General features: G+C 42.9%; 1 protein-coding gene across 1 annotated transcript in view; it reads right to left on the bottom strand.

Annotated features, from left to right (window-relative positions):
- Nucleotides 1–4,123: 4,123 nt before the first annotated feature.
- The window catches only part of nup160 (nucleoporin 160), a 58,891-nt gene continuing 44,161 nt past the window's right edge, over nucleotides 4,124–18,853 (bottom strand). The window contains exons 25-34 of the mRNA XM_083663070.1: nucleotides 17,456–17,561; nucleotides 15,445–15,605; nucleotides 13,011–13,071; nucleotides 12,327–12,437; nucleotides 11,678–11,801; nucleotides 11,219–11,320; nucleotides 9,305–9,446; nucleotides 7,728–7,853; nucleotides 5,195–5,290; nucleotides 4,124–4,612 (exon numbers count right to left, since the gene is read on the bottom strand). Of these exons, the coding sequence (XP_083519196.1) occupies nucleotides 4,532–4,612; nucleotides 5,195–5,290; nucleotides 7,728–7,853; nucleotides 9,305–9,446; nucleotides 11,219–11,320; nucleotides 11,678–11,801; nucleotides 12,327–12,437; nucleotides 13,011–13,071; nucleotides 15,445–15,605; nucleotides 17,456–17,561 (1,110 nt within the window). The 3' untranslated portion in view covers nucleotides 4,124–4,531. The remainder of the gene's footprint in view (nucleotides 4,613–5,194; nucleotides 5,291–7,727; nucleotides 7,854–9,304; nucleotides 9,447–11,218; nucleotides 11,321–11,677; nucleotides 11,802–12,326; nucleotides 12,438–13,010; nucleotides 13,072–15,444; nucleotides 15,606–17,455; nucleotides 17,562–18,853) is intronic.

The following is an 18,853-nucleotide window of genomic DNA, read 5'->3' on the forward strand; positions in this document are numbered from 1 at the left end:
TTTATTTGTACTTGGTCGATAAGATGCGTTTGTCCCGTGTCGTATGTTCTCTCCGCACGATGTCCCGTGTTGTATGTTCTCTCCGCACGTTGTGCCTCTGCTGTTCCTTCAGCTTTGATGCTGGTTGCCTTGGTTTGGTGGATTTATTTGGGCCAAAGTCTTGGGAAGGTTTTGAGAGAAGTGAGTCAAGAAATCAGATGGATTTGACTCGGTGTCGTCTTAGAACAAGACTCTTTTTCACTGATGGGTTTGTGTGTTTTTAACAGTTTATATTTCTCTCTGGTCTTTTTCTGAAACAAAAATGACACATCCAGGCTCTGGCGGGGCGTCGAGCCATGATAATGAGGCACTGCTCTGATTGGCTGATCGAGAGGCGGGGGGGGTGCCAATGCGGAAAAACTCCAAAACCAACATGGCAACTCTTTGTAGAAGAGAAAACTGACATGTAAAACTAAATTGCAAATGGCTCCTGTTGTGATGTCACAACGGGAGCCAAATGAAAACTGCTTGTCGAACCACGTAGGAGGCTTGGGCAACAGGGCTGCCACTGACAATTATTTTCATAATCGATTAATCTGTCGATTATTTTCTCGGTTAATCGATTAGTTGTTTGGTTTATAAAATGTCAGAAAATGTTAGCAAATGATGATCAGTGTTTCCCAAAGTCCAAGATGACGCCCTCAAATGTCTTGTTTTGTCCACAACTCAAAGATAATATCAGTAAAGAAACCAGAAAATATTCACATTTAGGAAGCTGGAATGAGAGAATTTAGACCTTTTCTCTTAAAATTGTACTCAATGATTAATGGACTAATCGATTAATCGTTGCAGCTCTATGGGCAACAATACAGGCATTCACTTTTCACATGCTGTGGGGTTGAAGGGACATGTCCACACCACTTTTCAACACAAAGTGATGCCCTTGTGTAATAATTTTGAAATGGAAAATGTGTAAGAACCCTGATTTCAGAATGTGAGAGGACTTGGATCTATAGAGAGATGAAATATGTAGTATGTATGTATATCAGGACAGTACATCATTTCTAGGGGTGGGAGAAAAAATCGATTCACCTAAGTATCGCGATTTTTAATGTCACGATTTTTTGAATCGATCTTTTATTCCAGAATCGATAATTGCAACAAAAAAAATTATGCCCACAGTCAGGCCACTCACTGAACAGCAGGCCAGGCGCCGCCTACTGGTTTACTAGTGGTTTTATTACTTTATTAGTTAGTCTGAAGTAATAATTACACTTCAGGGTTAAAGTGGGTGCATCTCATTGTAAAATTGGACTTGGGCCAAATTGGGCTTCAAACGGCCCAAATCTGGCTTCAAACAACCCAAATTGGGCTTTTAACTATCGCCCAGCCCTACTCATGATATAATATACAGTCTCTAGTGTATGATTAAACTTTTCCCATGTTCTAATCTAGTGTAAAAAAGCAAACAAACTGAAAAAATAAAAAAATAAACAAAAATAGCAATAAATCGTAATATCGAATCACAATAATCGTAGAATCGCAATACTTAAGAATCGCAATATATATCGAATCGGCACCCAAGTATCGTGATAGTATCGAATCGGGAGATAAGTGGTTCGGCACAGCCCTAATCATTTCCCCATGTTTTCTGGACTTGTGCATCGTAGACATCGAGTCCATACCTGTGTAGAAACTTTGAATTGTGACGTGACTACTAGTTTAGTTTAATTTAACATCTAGAGTGTGAATGGCTGTCTGAACTCACACAGTTTAATTTAACCTCTAGAGTGTGAATGGCTGTCTGAGGCAAGAGGACAAGGCAGGAGAGAGAGGCAAGAGAGGACAAGGCAGGAGAGAGAGGCAAGAGAGGACAAGGCAGGAGAGAGGCTAGAGGACAAGGCAGGAGAGAGAGGCAAGAGAGGACAAGGCAGGAGAGAGGACAAGAGGACAAGGCAGGAGAGAGAGGCAAGAGAGGACAAGGCAGGAGAGAGGCTAGAGGACAAGGCAGGAGAGAGAGGCAAGAGAGGACAAGGCAGGAGAGAGAGGCAAGAGAGGACAAGGCAGGAGAGAGGCTAGAGGACAAGGCAGGAGAGAGAGGCAAGAGGACAAGGCAGGAGAGAGGCAAGAGGACAAGGCAGGAGAGAGAGGCAAGAGAGGACAAGGCAGGAGAGAGGCAGGAGAGCGGCTAGAGGACAAGGCAGGAGAGAGGACAAAGCCAACCGGTCCTCCACCATCCCTGTCTGACCTCCCTCCTATGTCCCTCCAACAAAATTCCCTCCTCTGCCATCTATCTATGTATCTCCCAGCCTCCTTCCTCTCACCCTGTTCGCACTCAACCACTCTACTACCATCTCTGCAGGGACTGACCCGCAGAGGAGAGAGGGGAGCAGGCACAGTCCCTGCAGAGATGGTGAGAGTGGTTGAGTGAGAACACGGTGAAGGAAGGAGACCGGGAGATGGCAGAGGAGGGGGGGAGGGAGGGGTGGGGGGAGGAGGCCAGGAGATGGCGGGGGAGGGAGGGGGGGGTGGGGGGAGGAGGGAGGAGGGGAGGAGGGGTGGGAGGGGGAGGAGGGAGGGGTGGGGAGACGACTTCAAATCCCCTGCAGGAATCGAACCTGCACCGGGGTTGTTAAGGTGACCGCCTTAACCCCTAGACCATCAGCCTAGGTAACTTACAATGGATCTCTAGGCAGTTTTGTTATGGCTTTCCCAATGAAAGACTTGAAAAGGTGTAAGTGTCCGTACCGGGATTCAAACCACAAACCTTTGGGTTGGAAGGCATGATCTTTCACCACTGGACTACAGCAAACACACAGAACATGCAGCAAGTCAAATAGATGTGGTTAAGATTAGGGTTTTCACCATGACCATACCCTAAAGCCTAAACCAATTGATAGGGGGGGGGGGGGGGGTTGCACCAAATTGCTGCAAACTATTTGGTGCAACACCCCCGGTGTCTCTTATTTCACCATACATGAGTTTGCATCCCTGGCTGATTGTGGTGCTTGGGCTCATGGCTTAATGGATAAGGTGCTTGCCTACCAATCTGATGACTGGGGTTTGATTCTTGGCCAAACAACGTATATATATTGTTTTTAATATTTTGTTTTCAATTATTAATATTATTTACTAATCATTAACCACTCTATTCAGGAATTGACCGACTAATCAGCAACTATCTAATGATTAACTAATATATTCACAAACTGACATGTATTAATCATTAAAGAAACAGTTAAGTACTCTGAGTCTGCACTGAATGCTCATAAGTGTCAAAATAGAAAACCAGATTCATTCAAACATAGGCAGAATGGTTCCAGGTCCATGTTTATCATGTATTAGCACAATACAAAACTCAGACCAGTGGTTTATTGATAGTATTCTGTTAGCCTAGGTAAACCCAGCCCCCACGTGACCTGCTCTCTCAGTTCCCAGTCACTAGCGACTGAGAACAGGTCTGAGAGCAGGTCACGTGGGGGATGGGTTTACCCAGGCTAGTATTCTGTGACATCACCACAGACATCTTGGTCTGATTGTAATCAATTAACAGGTGATTAACAATCTAATTACACACACAGCCAATGAGCTGTGTGTAGTGTAAAGTGCCATATTGGTCAGAAATGCATGTGACATCATGGGAATACTATGAATAGACAAGTCCAAGTGAATCAGTTGTTATTAAGCCTTATGAAGGCTACTTAAACAAGATAATTTAGGATAGATATAAATGTACCAAATGTTATAGCTATGTTATAGCAGACGTTTTGTCATTTCTAAAAAAATAAATTTTTCAGGTTCGCACAACATAGTATTGCATAAGGAGTTGTTCATAACTCTTTTTAAATCTTTAAAGTGTTTTAGTTGCTGTTCTGGGTATGGCATTGCATCCCTGAGAAGGCTACATCGGTACAGCTGGCTTTCATTCAGGTTCATGTGTAAGGATACTCATTCTACAGTGGGTGTTTATATGATATACTGTGCAAATCTATATATTTTTTTATCTCTTAACTGGCCCCTGGCCTATTATTTCACGAAAGTGGCAAAGCAAGCTGAGTATCCCTGGTCTAAGTGTTTTCTTCCTTGTTTAGGTCCACCATCCTCTCTTGTTCCTTCATGCACTGCACACACCAGATTACGCAAGGAAACTTTAATTTCACCACCATTTACAACAACCCTGACGGTAAAAGATCACGGGCAGAGTACAAAAAACAACAACGAAATAACGATTATTACAATGTCGTCCTATAAAAACACACATTCATACAGTGAGGAACACCTTCTGATTCTTACCACATGCACACAAACACAGTATTTACAATATATGTACTTTAAGAGCCATACGCAGGTAAGACCCGACCACGCTCCCTGATGCTTTTTACATTTCCAACCAAAAAGAAAACCATTTAGTACAAACTTTCTTAAACACAGGCGTAGAAAAATACAGTTTTTAAATGTTTAGTTCTCCTGGTGGCATTTGGAGGGTGGGCAGTGTTGAGTGGAGACTGGAGAAGCTGTGGACCTGCTAGAGACTGGAGAAGCTGTGGACCTGCTAGGCCAGCAGGCGTCGCCTCGTCGTCTGATGCACCAGCTTGTGGTAGTCGTCCAGTTTGTCCCGCACTCGGTTGTACATCTGGAGGACGACAGGTTTCACCCAATTATGACTAAACACTATATTTATTTATGTATTTGTGTTTTCCCCCTAAAAGGGGGCGGGATCATATTCCCATCTGATGTATCAGGATACAAGTCTGTTCAGGTTGTTAAACAGGATCTGATGAGATGAAACACACTTTGAGAGTCGTAATTAAGGCAGTTGAGCACAAGTAAACATGTCGTGGTGGTTGACCTTGAATTGAAAGCAGTTCTGGTGCCTTCCTCTTTTCACAGTGTATCTTAATGCTTCATTTAACTGCATCTAGTTTAATTTGATGTGTTTAAGTCTTAAATTCAGTTTTACAACTCTTAAAAAGTCTGAATTTCATGCCATATTTTTGATAGATAATTCAGTTTTCATTTTCATGTTTATTTGAGCTGCAAATCTGCTATTAAATTTAATTCTCGCATCTCAGGTTTAACTGTCAGACACATGGGAATTGAACCCTAAACCCTGGCAGTGTTGGTGCCTTGGCTCCACCTGTTGGGCTCCATTTACCGGACTTGGATCCACGTAAATAGAGAATTTGACGAGGATGAGGATGGAGTGGCAACTTACGCTGGCGGTGGTCTGCGTCTCGTTGAGCGCCTGCAGCAGCTGGTCGATGGCGGTGTACGGCAGCCAAACCAATGGAGCCGTGGCTGAGAGAGGCCTCTGCCAAACAACACAAAACAAACACCATCAGAACACACAACAAACACCATCAGAACACAAAACAAACATCAGAACGCAAAACACCATCTGAACACAGTTTCAAATTTATGAAAATGTCACATTTCTCACCTCAGATAATTCTCCTTCATGCTTTTCTTTTTATCATGCTTTTCTTTTTATGCTAAAAAGAAGCTTGTGGCAGCTACATTTTTACCAGTTTTAGATTATGGAGATGTTCTTTCTGCTCCACCTCACTTCATATACTGGACACTACCTACCATGGAGCTTTAAGATTCATCACTGGCTGTAGATCACTCACCCATCACTGCACTCTGTATTCTAAGGTAAACTGGCCATCCCTCACTGCCCGCAGGCTGCATCATTGGTATATCCTCATTTATAAAGCAATCACCGGTAAGCTCCCCCTTTATCTCTGCTCCTACATCTCCATCACATCAAACTCATCTTATAGTTTACGCTCTCAGGACTTCCTCCATGCCTCAGTACCCAAAACTCGCACAGAGTTTGGGAAAAGGGCCTTCATGTTTTCTGCTCCCTCTGCCTGGAATGAACTGCAAAAAACCCTAAAACTAGCTAACCTCATCACCTATCCTGATTTTAAAACTCTCAAGTCGTGGACTTTTTAAAGAATGTGATGGGTCAATGTCACTGCTTTTCTGTATAAAGTGTTTTAATATCTTGTATACAACCTGTCCCCACCCAACCCCCCTTTCCTCATTCCTACCTTTTACCCTAACCCCCTCTACCCCCCCCCCCATCTCATCTCCCCTTTTTCTTAACTGCTCCAACCCACATTCAATTCTTCTCATGACTGTATTTGCCTTTTATGTTCTTGTTGTGCTTGCGTCTTGTTGTTTTTTGTTTTTATGGATGTTGCCATTTTGGCCAGGTCTTACTCGAAAAAGAGATCTTGGATCTCAAGTAATTTTCCTGGTAAAATAAAGGTGAATAATAATAATCTCCATATATATCATAAAAGGTATGCTGATTCCCGCCCCCCGCCAAAAAAAGAGATTGCCACTCCCTTTTTATAAATGACAAACTAGAAATATTGCACGCTTATTTCTAGTGTGCCTCGCACGCCTCACCGAGCGGAGCGCACGCCCGCCTTGTTCTAGTAGTGAGATGCATGATAAGTAGTATCAGACCGCTCTAAGCAGCATTAAGAGTCTTAAGGAAAGACATGTATAAATAAAACAGCAGCAGAACGTTTGGTTCATACTGGTGGTTGTTGACAGACTGGAGTTGACCCGCCTGTGTATTAACCATTCATCCTGATGTCAGTATGAGAAAGGTGCCTTGAGGTCCTGTTCAGAGACGTCAAACGGCAGAACCGGCCCGCCAGGGGGTTCAATCCGGCCCACTGGATGACTTCATTTGATGCACTTGAAGCCTAAAGCCCAGTTTAGACTAAAGATTCACCACAATTCACCAGTTGCAATTTGCAACTACTTGCAACCAAACCAGCCGCTGAATTGCTGGCTGGAGTGGAGATGAGACGGGCCAGTTTACACTGACGCAACTTACCCTGCAACGTTCTAAAACGGTTTCATCTCATTGTGAATCATTGGTGTAAACTGGGCTTAGGAGCAAGTTAAATATTAGTAGCCTATTCATGTTTTCTGTATTCATCACTAAATGGTAAAATAGTTTCATTACACTTGGACTGTAGAGAATTGCACAGTTGGCGTCAATTTTTACACTACAAGAAGAAACAGGAACATTAGGGGGTGTTGTTATTTATAGGTTATTATTGATTTTCTTTTGTCTGGCCCACTTCAGACCAAATTGGGTCACATGTGGCCCGTGAACTCAAATGAGTTTGACACGCCTGTGTTACAGTGAAGCCTACCTCTATCCCAAAGTACTGGTGTCCCTTTACAGTGAAGCCTACCTCTATCCCAAAGTACTGGTGTCCCTGTGTTACAGTGAAGCCTACCTCTATCCCAAAGTACTGGTGTCCCTTTACAGTGAAGCCTACCTCTATCCCAAAGTACTGGTGTCCCTGTGTTACAGTGAAGCCTACCTCTATCCCAAAGTACTGGTGTCCCTTTACAGTGAAGCCTACCTCTATCCCAAAGTACTGGTGTCCCTTTACAGTGAAGCCTACCTCTATCCCAAAGTACTGCTGTCCCTTTACAGTGAAGCCTACCTCTATCCCAAAGTACTGCTGTCCCTGTGTTACAGTGAAGCCTACCTCTATCCCAAAGTACTGGTGTCCCTGTGTTACAGTGAAGCCTACCTCTATCCCAAAGTACTGGTGTCCCTGTGTTACAGTGAAGCCTACCTCTATCCCAAAGTACTGCTGTCCCTGTGTTACAGTGAAGCCTACCTCTATCCCAAAGTACTGCTGTCCCTTTACAGTGAAGCCTACCTCTATCCCAAAGTACTGCTGTCCCTTTACAGTGAAGCCTACCTCTATCCCAAAGTACTGGTGTCCCTTCCCTAGGAGAGCGTCCACGTACTCCAGCACCAACTCAGCGGCCGCATCCAGCAGGTCGTAGTTCAGGTAGAGGCGGAGCAGAGCGGCCGCGTCCACTCCCTGCACAAACACAACAACGTCACAGCACCACGGAAACAGCTGTCAATCAAACAACACAATGTCACAGTACCACGGAAACAGCTGTCAGTCAAACAACACAACGTTACAGCACCAGAGAGACAGCTGTCAGTCAGTGCTCTACTGTTTTGTAGATGGGGGCTCTAGTAGGTGTTGCAGTATTTTGATCAGCATTCTCACACATTTGCATCAATAAAATTTCAAAAGTCGAAAATCCATAATAGAACTTGCATGTAATGTGATATGAGGGGGTGAATCTGAATCAACACCAGATTACTACACTGGACAGAAAGGACACACCTCTTTATATTGGATTTGAGTGCTTCAGAGTCACTGCATCACATCACATGGAAGCTATTGAAATAAAACAAGAATCTTCCCACAGAAATATTAATATAAAATACAAGAAGCAATAAAACTCCAATATAAAGACGTATGTTCTATTTGTCCAGTGTAGCAATCATTTCTGATATTGATTTTCAGTCACTGCATCACTCATCACTATATATTGTACAGTTTGGCCTCCACTGCCAACAGTTGCTGCTATGTTTTTAAGGCCATTCCAGAGTCCCGGGTATTTTATCTGTCTTTCTGTCCCAAAAGCAAGGTACTGATGGGCTACAGTCTCAGGACACTTTGCTTATGACTAGGGGTGCACCGATCGATCGGCAAGCAATCTGTATCGGCCGATTTTGACCTCAAATATGCGATCAGCTGATTGCTGATATTTCGGCTGATTGTCGATATTTTTTTATATTATTATTATTTTTATATATATAAAAAAAAGCCCTATCACTAATCAGGCTTTCCAACGATATAAAATACAATGTCAATTGGTATTATTAAAGGGGAGAAATAATCAACCTAAAATAACGTTTCCAAACTTTCTTTGAGGAGTTTATATATCGGTGATCGGTGATCGGTGGATGATCGGTTGGGCAGATATTTCCCATAGGCGATCGGTGATCGGTGGCAAAAAACGTGATCGGTGCAGCCCTACTTATGACTGTTCCTAAAGCTCAGACTGGGCCTTGATGTTTTCTGCACCATCTGCTTGGACCAGCCTGCCCTGCAGAACGGGCTTCAACTACAGTACAGCACCTAGTGACTCTCAATGAATGTAAAGGCATTGTAAAGTCCTCTGACTATTAATCATTGTAAATGTTTCAATTGATCATGTGATCGTATTCTCCCCTGCAGCCTTATTGTATTGCTCTCTGAGCTGGATTGTTGTGCTGTTCAACTATTATATTTTCACCCATTCAAATTAAATGTCACTGAGACGAGCACGGCACATCATCGCAAACAAAATATGAATATTGTCCTGATTTATTTATTTAATGTTCCCGTCCTGCAGAATACCTTGACAGCTCAGTAGAAGGCCGTCATGTCTAATAAAACCTTTCCTACATTCCCATTGGTTGATGTCTCACCTTGTAGGCATTGACCAGCCAATCAGGCAGGGGGACACCGTGCGACAGCAGCTTGGTGATGACACAGCGGTAGTGCTGGGCGTTGGGGGACGGATACCTGTCCAGGTAGGAGGCCAGCAGCCGCCACGCCTCGTCTGCAGCGCTGGACACACGGAAAACAGTTAAAACTAGAGACCGCAGAAACCTGAACTCTTCTAAAGCTGTGTTCACACAGAGATATTTATTTTTCTCTCCGTCGCTCGATTCAACCCTTTGGAATCGCTCTGTTTAAATCGCTCGTCAACAGGCACAATAATTGAGACATCTGGGGGCTATAACGTTACACAATGTCATGATGTTTGTCCACTACGAGCCACCGTAGTGGTTTACAAGCTAAGCCTATCAGCGTGCTCCTAACGCGAGCTCTATACCGGTAGTACAGACTTCACTTCATGTCAGCTGTCAGCCTGTCAATCAGCTGTCAATGTGGTTTCTTGCCACACAATAAACCAGCGGTTTGTTCCAAGCCAGTGTGATCCTTGACTCACTCTCACACGGCAGCCAATCAGCGTTGAACAGCGAGCCACTGATGCCAGCGTAATTTCGCTCGAGTTGGGATATTTCATCTCGGGCGACGAGATGATTTTCTCCCTATTGCTCTGTCTCTGTCCCTCGGACGCCCAGCGATTTCTCTCCCGGGCGAATATACGCTCAATCACTCGTTTGCATTGACTTTTGACAGTTCCCCTCGCTCTGAACAGGCGCCCTTAACGACCAGAGGAGGCACCACATCAGCAACCAGGATATTGCATGTTTTGGTGAAGGGGGTTCCTATATGAAGGAAACCCCCGGGAGGCACGGGGAGAACATGCAAACTCCACACAGAAAGGCCATTTTGACGACGCCACCCGGGCGGTGGGCACTCGAGGACATGCGGACGGGCACGCACTCCTTCAGCGTTCACAGCGTCCCATAGGGGTGGGGGAAAAAATCGATTCACCTAAGTATCGCGATTTTTAATGTCACGATTTTTTGGATCGATCTTTTATTCCAGAATCGATAATCGCAAATTAAAAAAAAAAAAAAAAAAAAAAAAAAAAAATTTTTTTTTTTTTTTTTTTTTGGGTGCTTGCAGTCAGGCCACTCACTGAACAGCAGGCCAGGCGCCGCCTACTGGTTTACTAGTGGTTTTATTACTTTATTAGTTAGTCTGAAGTAATAATTACACTTCAGGGTTAAAGTGGGTGCATCTCATTGTAAAATTGGACCCAAATCTGGCTTCAAACGGCCCAAATTTCACGCGCGTTGGCCCATATCGGCCTGGCCTGCTTGGTATCTAATGCCCGGCCTGAATTATGATCCCAGTCCGCCCCTGTTTTTAACTATATCGCCCAGCCCTACTCATGATATATAATATACAGTCTCTAGTGTATGATTCAACTTTTCCCATGTTCTAATCTAGTGTAAAAAAGCAAACAAACTGAAAAAAGAAAAGAAAAAAATAAACAAAAATCGCAATAAATCGTAATATCGAATCGCAATAATCGTAGAATCGCAATAATCGTGAATCGCAATATATATCGAATCGGCACCAAAGTATCGTGATAGTATCGAATCGGGAGATAAGTGAATCGGCACAGCCCTAGCGTCCCAGGTGGGAATCGAACCCAGGACCTTCGAGCTGTGAGGCGACAGCGCTTACCACTGCACCACCGTACTCCCAAAAAAAGCCTTTTTGTCTAAACTAAATCTCCCAAGTACTGATAAGGTATGAAGAAATCAAGCTGGTCTCAAAGTACTCTTCCAAAGATTTACAAACGTTTGAAATATGGAGATATGTAGAACCCCAGAAATCCAACACTCTCGATAAACGAGTAAAGAAAAGAATGAATCACATCCCTGACTGGTTTTTGCAGCAGTGAAAAGCCGACCAACCTTGACTCTTTGGTGTTGACGACTGTTGACAGCTGGTTGGCAGCCAGCCAGCTCCAGGCTTGGTTGTGAGTGTCCTCTCCTCCATACTGCAGCTTGATGCACCTGCACAGAAAGCAGCTGTCAGACTGTGGCGCCTCCTGGAGGTGACGGCTACATAAACCCCACACAGCCCACTCTCCTCTCAGACAGCTTTAATATAGACATATAGAGAGAGACATTTAACCATTTTAAAGACTTTAAGAGCATTTAAATACCAGGAATTGACGGACAACCAATTACGTGTGTATATATATATATATTCAAATTGTTTTGAATTATTGTGCAGCCCTACAAGAAACACCTGGCGTGAGAACCTCGATGCTATTTGCTGTCATTCATTTACTTCAACAAGATTTTCCCAGCAGAGCTTTGAACCGCAGCTACCAGAAAGAAAAAGAACCATGTGGACGTGGAACTTACTTGAAGGCCAGGCCCTCAAAGATGGGTGTCAGGGGCAGTTTGAAGGGTTGGCAGAGTGAGAGGGCGCAGTCAAACAGTCCTGTTTGGACCAATAGGGCCACCATCTCCACAGCAGAGGCACTGCCTACACACACAAAACACTAGTTACAAACTCCACACAGAAAGGCCCTTTTGACGAGCCCACCTGGGAAGTAGGCACTGAGGACATGGGAATGGGGGACACACCCTCAGCATCCCAGGTGGGAATCGAACCCCGGACCTTCTTGGCGTGATGCAACAGCGCTCTACCACCGTGTAAGTTTGTGTGTCTGTTGTAGTCTTTGGATTGTGAGATTGTATTCTTTTCAATTGAGATGTTCAAGAGTCAAATTACAAAATATTTCTAAAGTAAGGGTATGAGGGTCTTCTGTATTTGAAAATGGGCGAAAGATAAAATTTCGAAGACTGTTCCAAACCCTTTTGCTCATAAATAATTTTCAGTGACTTGTCCATATATATATATATATATATATATATGGATATATATATATATATAAATTCCTGAAATCCTGAAATTATATATATATATATATATAATTTCAGGACTTTGACTAGGAATAAACCCCGTCATGTAACCCATCGTTGGTAGTGTAAGCGGAGGTGATGGTACCTGCGATGGCAGCAGAGGGCGGGTGCTGCTGGGCAAGGGTGAGGCGACTGCGGGACAGGATGTACTCCTTCTCCAGGTCCTTGAGCTCCAGGATGTCCACCTGACGTTTCCCTGCAGGAGGAAACACCCAACACAAACACTCCATTTAGCCATTCACAACAGTGCTGCTGTACAAATAGACTTTATCAATCCTGTGACATGGTTTTTATAACATAATAATGTGTCATCAAACTGCATCCTGTCTGCTCGGATGTAAACGTAATACATCTCCAGAAATTGTTCAGGTCTCATGTCATCTTTGTGTCTATCCTTGCCGAGTCACTGTTAATATTATGTAACGTATGTTATTATGATGTAACGTATGTTATTATTATGTAACGTATGTTATTATTATGTTATTATTATGTAACGTATGTTATTATGTAATTATGTAACGTATGTTATTATGATGTAAATTATGATGTAACGTATGTTATTATGATGTAACGTATGTTATTATTATGTAACGTATGTTATTATGATGTAACGTATGTTATTATGATGTAACGTATGTTATGTTATTATGATGTAACGTAGCCTCTTGCATAATGTGTTTTGCGTTGATGTGAGCTCATTTTAAATGGTGTTGGATGATAACAGGTCTCTCATGTGATTATAATGAATCAGCGGATCAGATTAACTCACCTGGATCAGCAGCAAACTCTCCGTCATAGTTCCTCTTTGGCGACGCCCCCGGACGCTCATACTGCAGGAGGGACAAACACATTCAGGTTCCTCTGGGGGTCCACATCATAGGGACACGTGTTTAAAGACTCCCTAAAGTCACATCGTAGGGACACGTGTTTAAAGACCCCCTAAAGTCACATCGTAGGGACACATGTTTAATGACCCCCTAAAGTCACATCGTAGGGACACGTGTTTAAAGACCCCCTAAAGTCACATCGTAGGGACACATGTTTAATGACCCCCTAAAGTCACATCGTAGGGACACGTGTTTAAAGACCCCCTAAAGTCACATCGTAGGGACACGTGTTTAAAGACCCCCTAAAGTCACATCGTAGGGACACATGTTTAATGACCCCCTAAAGTCAAAAATGTTTTTATTCTCGTTCCTTCAGCTTCTCTGTGCAGAATGTCTGTGCAGAGTTTGACACTAGGAGGCTGTTTCCACATTCATCTGCTGAAAGTGGAAAGTTTCTGAGCTCACTCAAAAGGCCATTTTACAACCAGCATGATTCGTGACATCACAAATACTGGGGCCAATCACTGTCCAGTATTCAGCAGTTAAAGTCCTTGTTTGATTGGCTAGTTATTTCCTAGATAGCCCTGATTGGTTGCGTTGGAATGTTTAATGGAGGCAGAAGGACGGGAAGTCACTTTAAGGATGAATAATTTAACCTTTCTTTGCGGGAAAAACCATCAGACACAAATTATTATTCAAAGTAGAGTATTTTATATATTTACATCTTAAAACATGACTTTAGGGAGTCTTTAAGTATATGTTTGTGTAGCTCCTTCTTAACGTGAACTCTGGATTATAACCATAGAATCAGGTCCAGCTATCCCCCACAGTTACCCTGTAAGACATGACTCAATAAACCTCTTTATCTGTTTCTAAACATAAGAGAAGCTGGTTTGGGGCACAGAGTGCTGCTGCCTGCTGTAGAGAACGTATGGAGAGTGCATGAAAGGAACAGAATAGGCTACAATTCTCTGCTCTGGATCTACCGTAAATTCCGGACTATAAGCCGCACCTGCAAAGTTGACTATTTTTTTCTTATATAAGCCGCACCGGACTATAAGCCGCGGGTGTTTTAATGGTATTTTTTTTTTTTTATTGTGTTTTAATGTTTAATTACCATATGTAAGGGTAGCTTACAGGTAGGAAGCTCCCATTTATTAACATTTCAACAAAACAACATAACACAACACCACCTGTGTTGTTTTTTACAGTGCACACAGTGTCATACAGTGTCATACAGTGTGGTGAAAAGAGGGCAAGAGAGGAAATTAAAACTTATTATAGTTATATAGGATTTATAGTTAGAAAGAGTGCTAAAAAAGAGAGATTTTTTTTTTTTTTTTTTGAAAAAATCCATAGATAAGCCGCACCGTTATATAAGCCGCAGGGGCCAAAAAAGGCCAAAAAACGGGAAAAAAGGTGCGGCTTATAGTCCGGAATTTACGGTAAATAAATGTTTCCAATGCATTTATTCCTCTAGTATTCTACTCTTACAGCTCTATAGTCGATCTTTATTCCAATGTTCTCAGAGATCGACTAAGCGAATCTGTAACCAAACTCCATTCAAAAACATGCAGTTTTAACGGAGGAAGACAGCGGGATAACAGGCGACTCACATCCAGAATTGACATTTTATTCACTTACAGTAACCTCTTCCTGGATTATATATATGCAGAATTGAAGAGTGGCGTCTAGTAATACATTTTACGTACCTCTGTATAATCAAGAACCGTTAAATTATTGTGATGTTTTTCATAGTGAGACAACGTGTAACGTTAGCAGCTCAGCAGAGGCAGACATCAGTGCGCTCTCCGTCACCAAACTTTCCATCATGATTTCCTCCACTTCAGTCTAAATATCAGGCTAGGATGTTTTCTCTTTACCTCACATTTATTCAGAGAACGGGGTTATGAACGAGGTTGTATATGATCTGTAGTCACGGGAGCGTGCTCACAACAGAGAATTGATTTTAACATGCAGCCCATTTGACTAAGGTTATGGTCAGGAGTTCACTGCATGGTGAGAAACTGCTCATAAGTAAAGGTAAAGTCCCACTGATTGTCAGACACCTGAGTGTGCGGAATTTGTTGTCCGCATTTGACCCATCCCCTGGGGGAGCGGTGAGCGGCAGCGTGCGCCGCGCTCGGGAATCACATGGTGATCTAACCCCCCAATTCCAACCCTTTGATGCTGAGTGCCAAGCAGGGAGGCAATGGGTCCCATTTTTATAGTCTTTGGTATGACTTGGCCGGGGATCGAACTCACAACCTCCCAGTCTCAGGGCGGACACTCAAACCACAAGGCCACTGAGCTGGTTGTGTAAGTGTTGGTGTAGTGTGTGTGTGTGTGTGTGTGTGTGTGTGTGTGTGTACGTACCACAGCTCCGGAGGTGGGCTGGACGATCCAGGCGTACTCTGGCCTGATGAGGCGGAGGCAGTTGAGCGCAGCCAGGTAACAGTTGACCTGCTTCTGGAGGCCAAGGCGAGTCCGAACCTCACGACCCAGACGCATCCCTAACTCAAACATCACCGTTCCCGCTGCGCGCGCACACACACACACACACACACACACACACACACAGGTTGAGATATTTGGACACATGAATAACACACAAAATGAAGACTAGAATATATGGATATATGCCTCCGCCAACAAGTGAGCAGTTGACATCCATGTCTGTCAAAACTGTGACGTTTGAGTCAAATGTGAAGAAATGCCGTCAAGGCGTTACCGAGCTTGAAAATGGCGTTCATGAGGTCAGTGACCTTGACCTTTGACCACCAAAATGCTGAGATTCTCACAAGTCATTTTTCGCAAGTCCAAGTAAAGTCTCAGGTCTTTGGACACAAGTCCAAGTCAAGTCTCTGGTCTCTTATGGATGATCGATTTATCATCTGCTGGATGCCTTCTGGTCTGCTTAGAACACTGCATAGCTAAAACTAATGAATTCAAAGCATGAACTGTATTATCCTCACTCCTTTATCTATTAGCATACAGTAGCAACCTTGATCAGATGACATTAGTAGACATTTCCTTAATGTTAATGCATCAAAGAAGATAATAAAATAAAATTTGTTCACAAGTCCCAGTCAAGTCTCAAGTCCAAGTCCCCATCTCTGACAAAATGTAGTCAGTTCATCCACGAGTCCAAGTGGACATTTGAGCCAAATGTGGCGAAATTCCATCAAGGCTTTCCTGAGAGAATGTGTTAACGAGCTAGGAAATGGCATTCGTGAGGTCACAGTGACCTTGAACTTTGACCCCCAAAATGTAATCAGTTCATCCCGGAGTCCAAGTGGACGTTTCAGGCAAATTTAATCAAATGACATCAAGGTATTCCTGAGATATCATGTTAATGAGCATGAAACGAGCGGTCGTGAGGTCACAGTGACCTTGACCTTTGACCACCAAAATCTAATCAGTTCATCCTTGAGACAGATTTTTCCATAACTTTCAACAACTAATTTGAAGTGCATCCATGACTGAAAAATGTTATTCATTCCTGTGTTTTGTTTTTCTAACAGGGTTATTAACACTCTGATTTCCACAATAACTTTTTGAAATAAAGTCTTTGTAAGACCTTCTATTTAGCCAATTTTATACTATACAAGTAATCGCAGATACCCAGAGTTGGAAATGTCTCTCCTTAGTGTTTTGGATCAGTGTGATATGGGAGAAAAAGAAACTTATAGTTGTTTTTCTAGCACTATTCATGAGGTCCTGCATGTCCTTGGGTCAGTTAGGACTGTGTTTTGCCTTCATTTAAAACATGTTGTAATATAAAATAGTCGACTATTTAGTGTGTCGCCACTTTTTTAATAGTGTCCGAATTCTCAACTCTTAATTTGATTCACTATTTAGTCCACTATAAAATAACCACAATGCACAGCGATTTCGAGTGAACAGCGAATGGACCCTACATTTTCACCGGTATACCACAATGCAATGCGGCTGTCTTTACCGAAGGAGAAGAAGGTTTTTAAGCAAGATGGCGGGAGCAGGAGAATTAAGGGCTGCCAGCGCTAATTTCGTTTATAAATGTAAGTAATAGCTTCCTTTTCTGTATTTAACACGTTAGTAGCCTAGCTTTGTGTACGTTTTTGTAAAGCCCATTAAGTGCCATTACGTGATACTTCGCGTGGATTGCTTCAGTCACATGAATACCCGGCGCGTCTTGTAACGCAATGATCTTCAGGGGGAAAAAATCTGTGTCCGAAACTCGTTTGATCGTTCCCCATAGTTGACTATATGATAAACACTATATGATAAACACTATATGATTAACATTATATGGGGAATAGTGAGTGAGTGAACGAGTGAACCATTCTGAACACGGCAATTGTCTTCATTTGGTTATGGCAGAGGTCCTACTCTGACATGACATTACCTTTCCTGTAGTTGTGTCTGTTGATGTGGAAGGCATACAGCAGCTCGTAGTAGTTGTGGGCCAGCAGGTCCACGGCTCTGGCCCGAGACTCGATGATACTGACAACCTGACAACAGCCCAGTTTACACTTGAATATCTCAACAGACACATACAAAGACTAAATATAAATACAGCTTCCTTGTTGGCTTTTATTATAGCGTTTGGTTGTTTAATGTGAAGTTTAATGCCGCCGTGACAAATCAAATTTGCCCTCGTGCAGTGGCTTTCAAACTTTTTGTGGCCAAGGCACACCAAAGGGCAAGCCAAAATCTCAAGGCACACCTGTATTCATATCAATCCAAAAGCGTCTGTAAATGCTTATTTACTTAACAAGCATATTCAACAAAATAATTCAAAAGTTAATTTGAAACTTTGTAAAATGATCAAAGCAGCGACATACCATTTAATCAATCCAATTACGGTAATTGTTTAAGCAGAATACAATTTAAACATTCTGTTATTAAACCTGTCAGTTTCTTATCTGACCTAGTCTCCATACATTTCCATCCACCCGTTACTCTGCCATCTGTGCTGTCTGACCCACTGACATATTCTTCATCGAATGCAGTTGTTCCCTCATATCATCCTCCTCTTTCTGTTTTCATGGGCGTTGAAGGGGAGAGAGTCGCTGCTCCCATCAGCAAACAACAAAGTCCATGAGGGGGAAAACGGTAAAAGTAACAAAACCGAAAGTAAAATGATTGCTGTACTTTCCGTCCCCCCTCCCCTTTGGAATCATTTGAAATGTGCCGTGACAACACTGTTAAAATGTTGCCATGTTGAAATGCACCACGTTACCAGGAGGAGTTCATGTTTGCTTCCCCGGCTATGAACATGTGTGTCTGTGCGCCTCCACTCGGGAGTCTGGCTTGACTTCAAGCGCTGCACATGCAAGCTCCACTATAGATAGAAATAGTCCATCGCTTGACAGTGTGTTGGGGGGGTGTCATCGATTGAAAAATATTTTTTATAAACTCTTTCAGACCCTTTTGCACATCATTTCGAGGTTTAATCAGTTAGAATAGTGACATAATTGTATGTTTCTGTTTCATAATAAATCTATTAGCTGTCTGAGGCCCCTTTAGTTGATGGCACCAGGCAGCTCAATTTAACGCCTGGTTGTCACAAAATCCCATGGCACACCTGGACTTGCCTCATGGCACACCATTTGGGAACCACTGCCCTCATGGATGGATAGACCAGTAGACAAATAACTAGGAGCATGCATGTATCTATCTATTCAATATCCATCTGCAGTGACAAACATATCTCCAAAATAAGTAACACAAATAAAAGTGTACATTTCTGAAACTGCTCAGGAGTTACATAAATAAATCAATAGCAGGGATGTGAACGTGT

The sequence above is a fragment of the Poromitra crassiceps genome (assembly GCF_964638095.1).
Source record: "Poromitra crassiceps genome assembly, chromosome: 30".
In the NCBI taxonomy this organism is placed as follows: Eukaryota; Metazoa; Chordata; class Actinopteri; order Beryciformes; family Melamphaidae; genus Poromitra; species Poromitra crassiceps.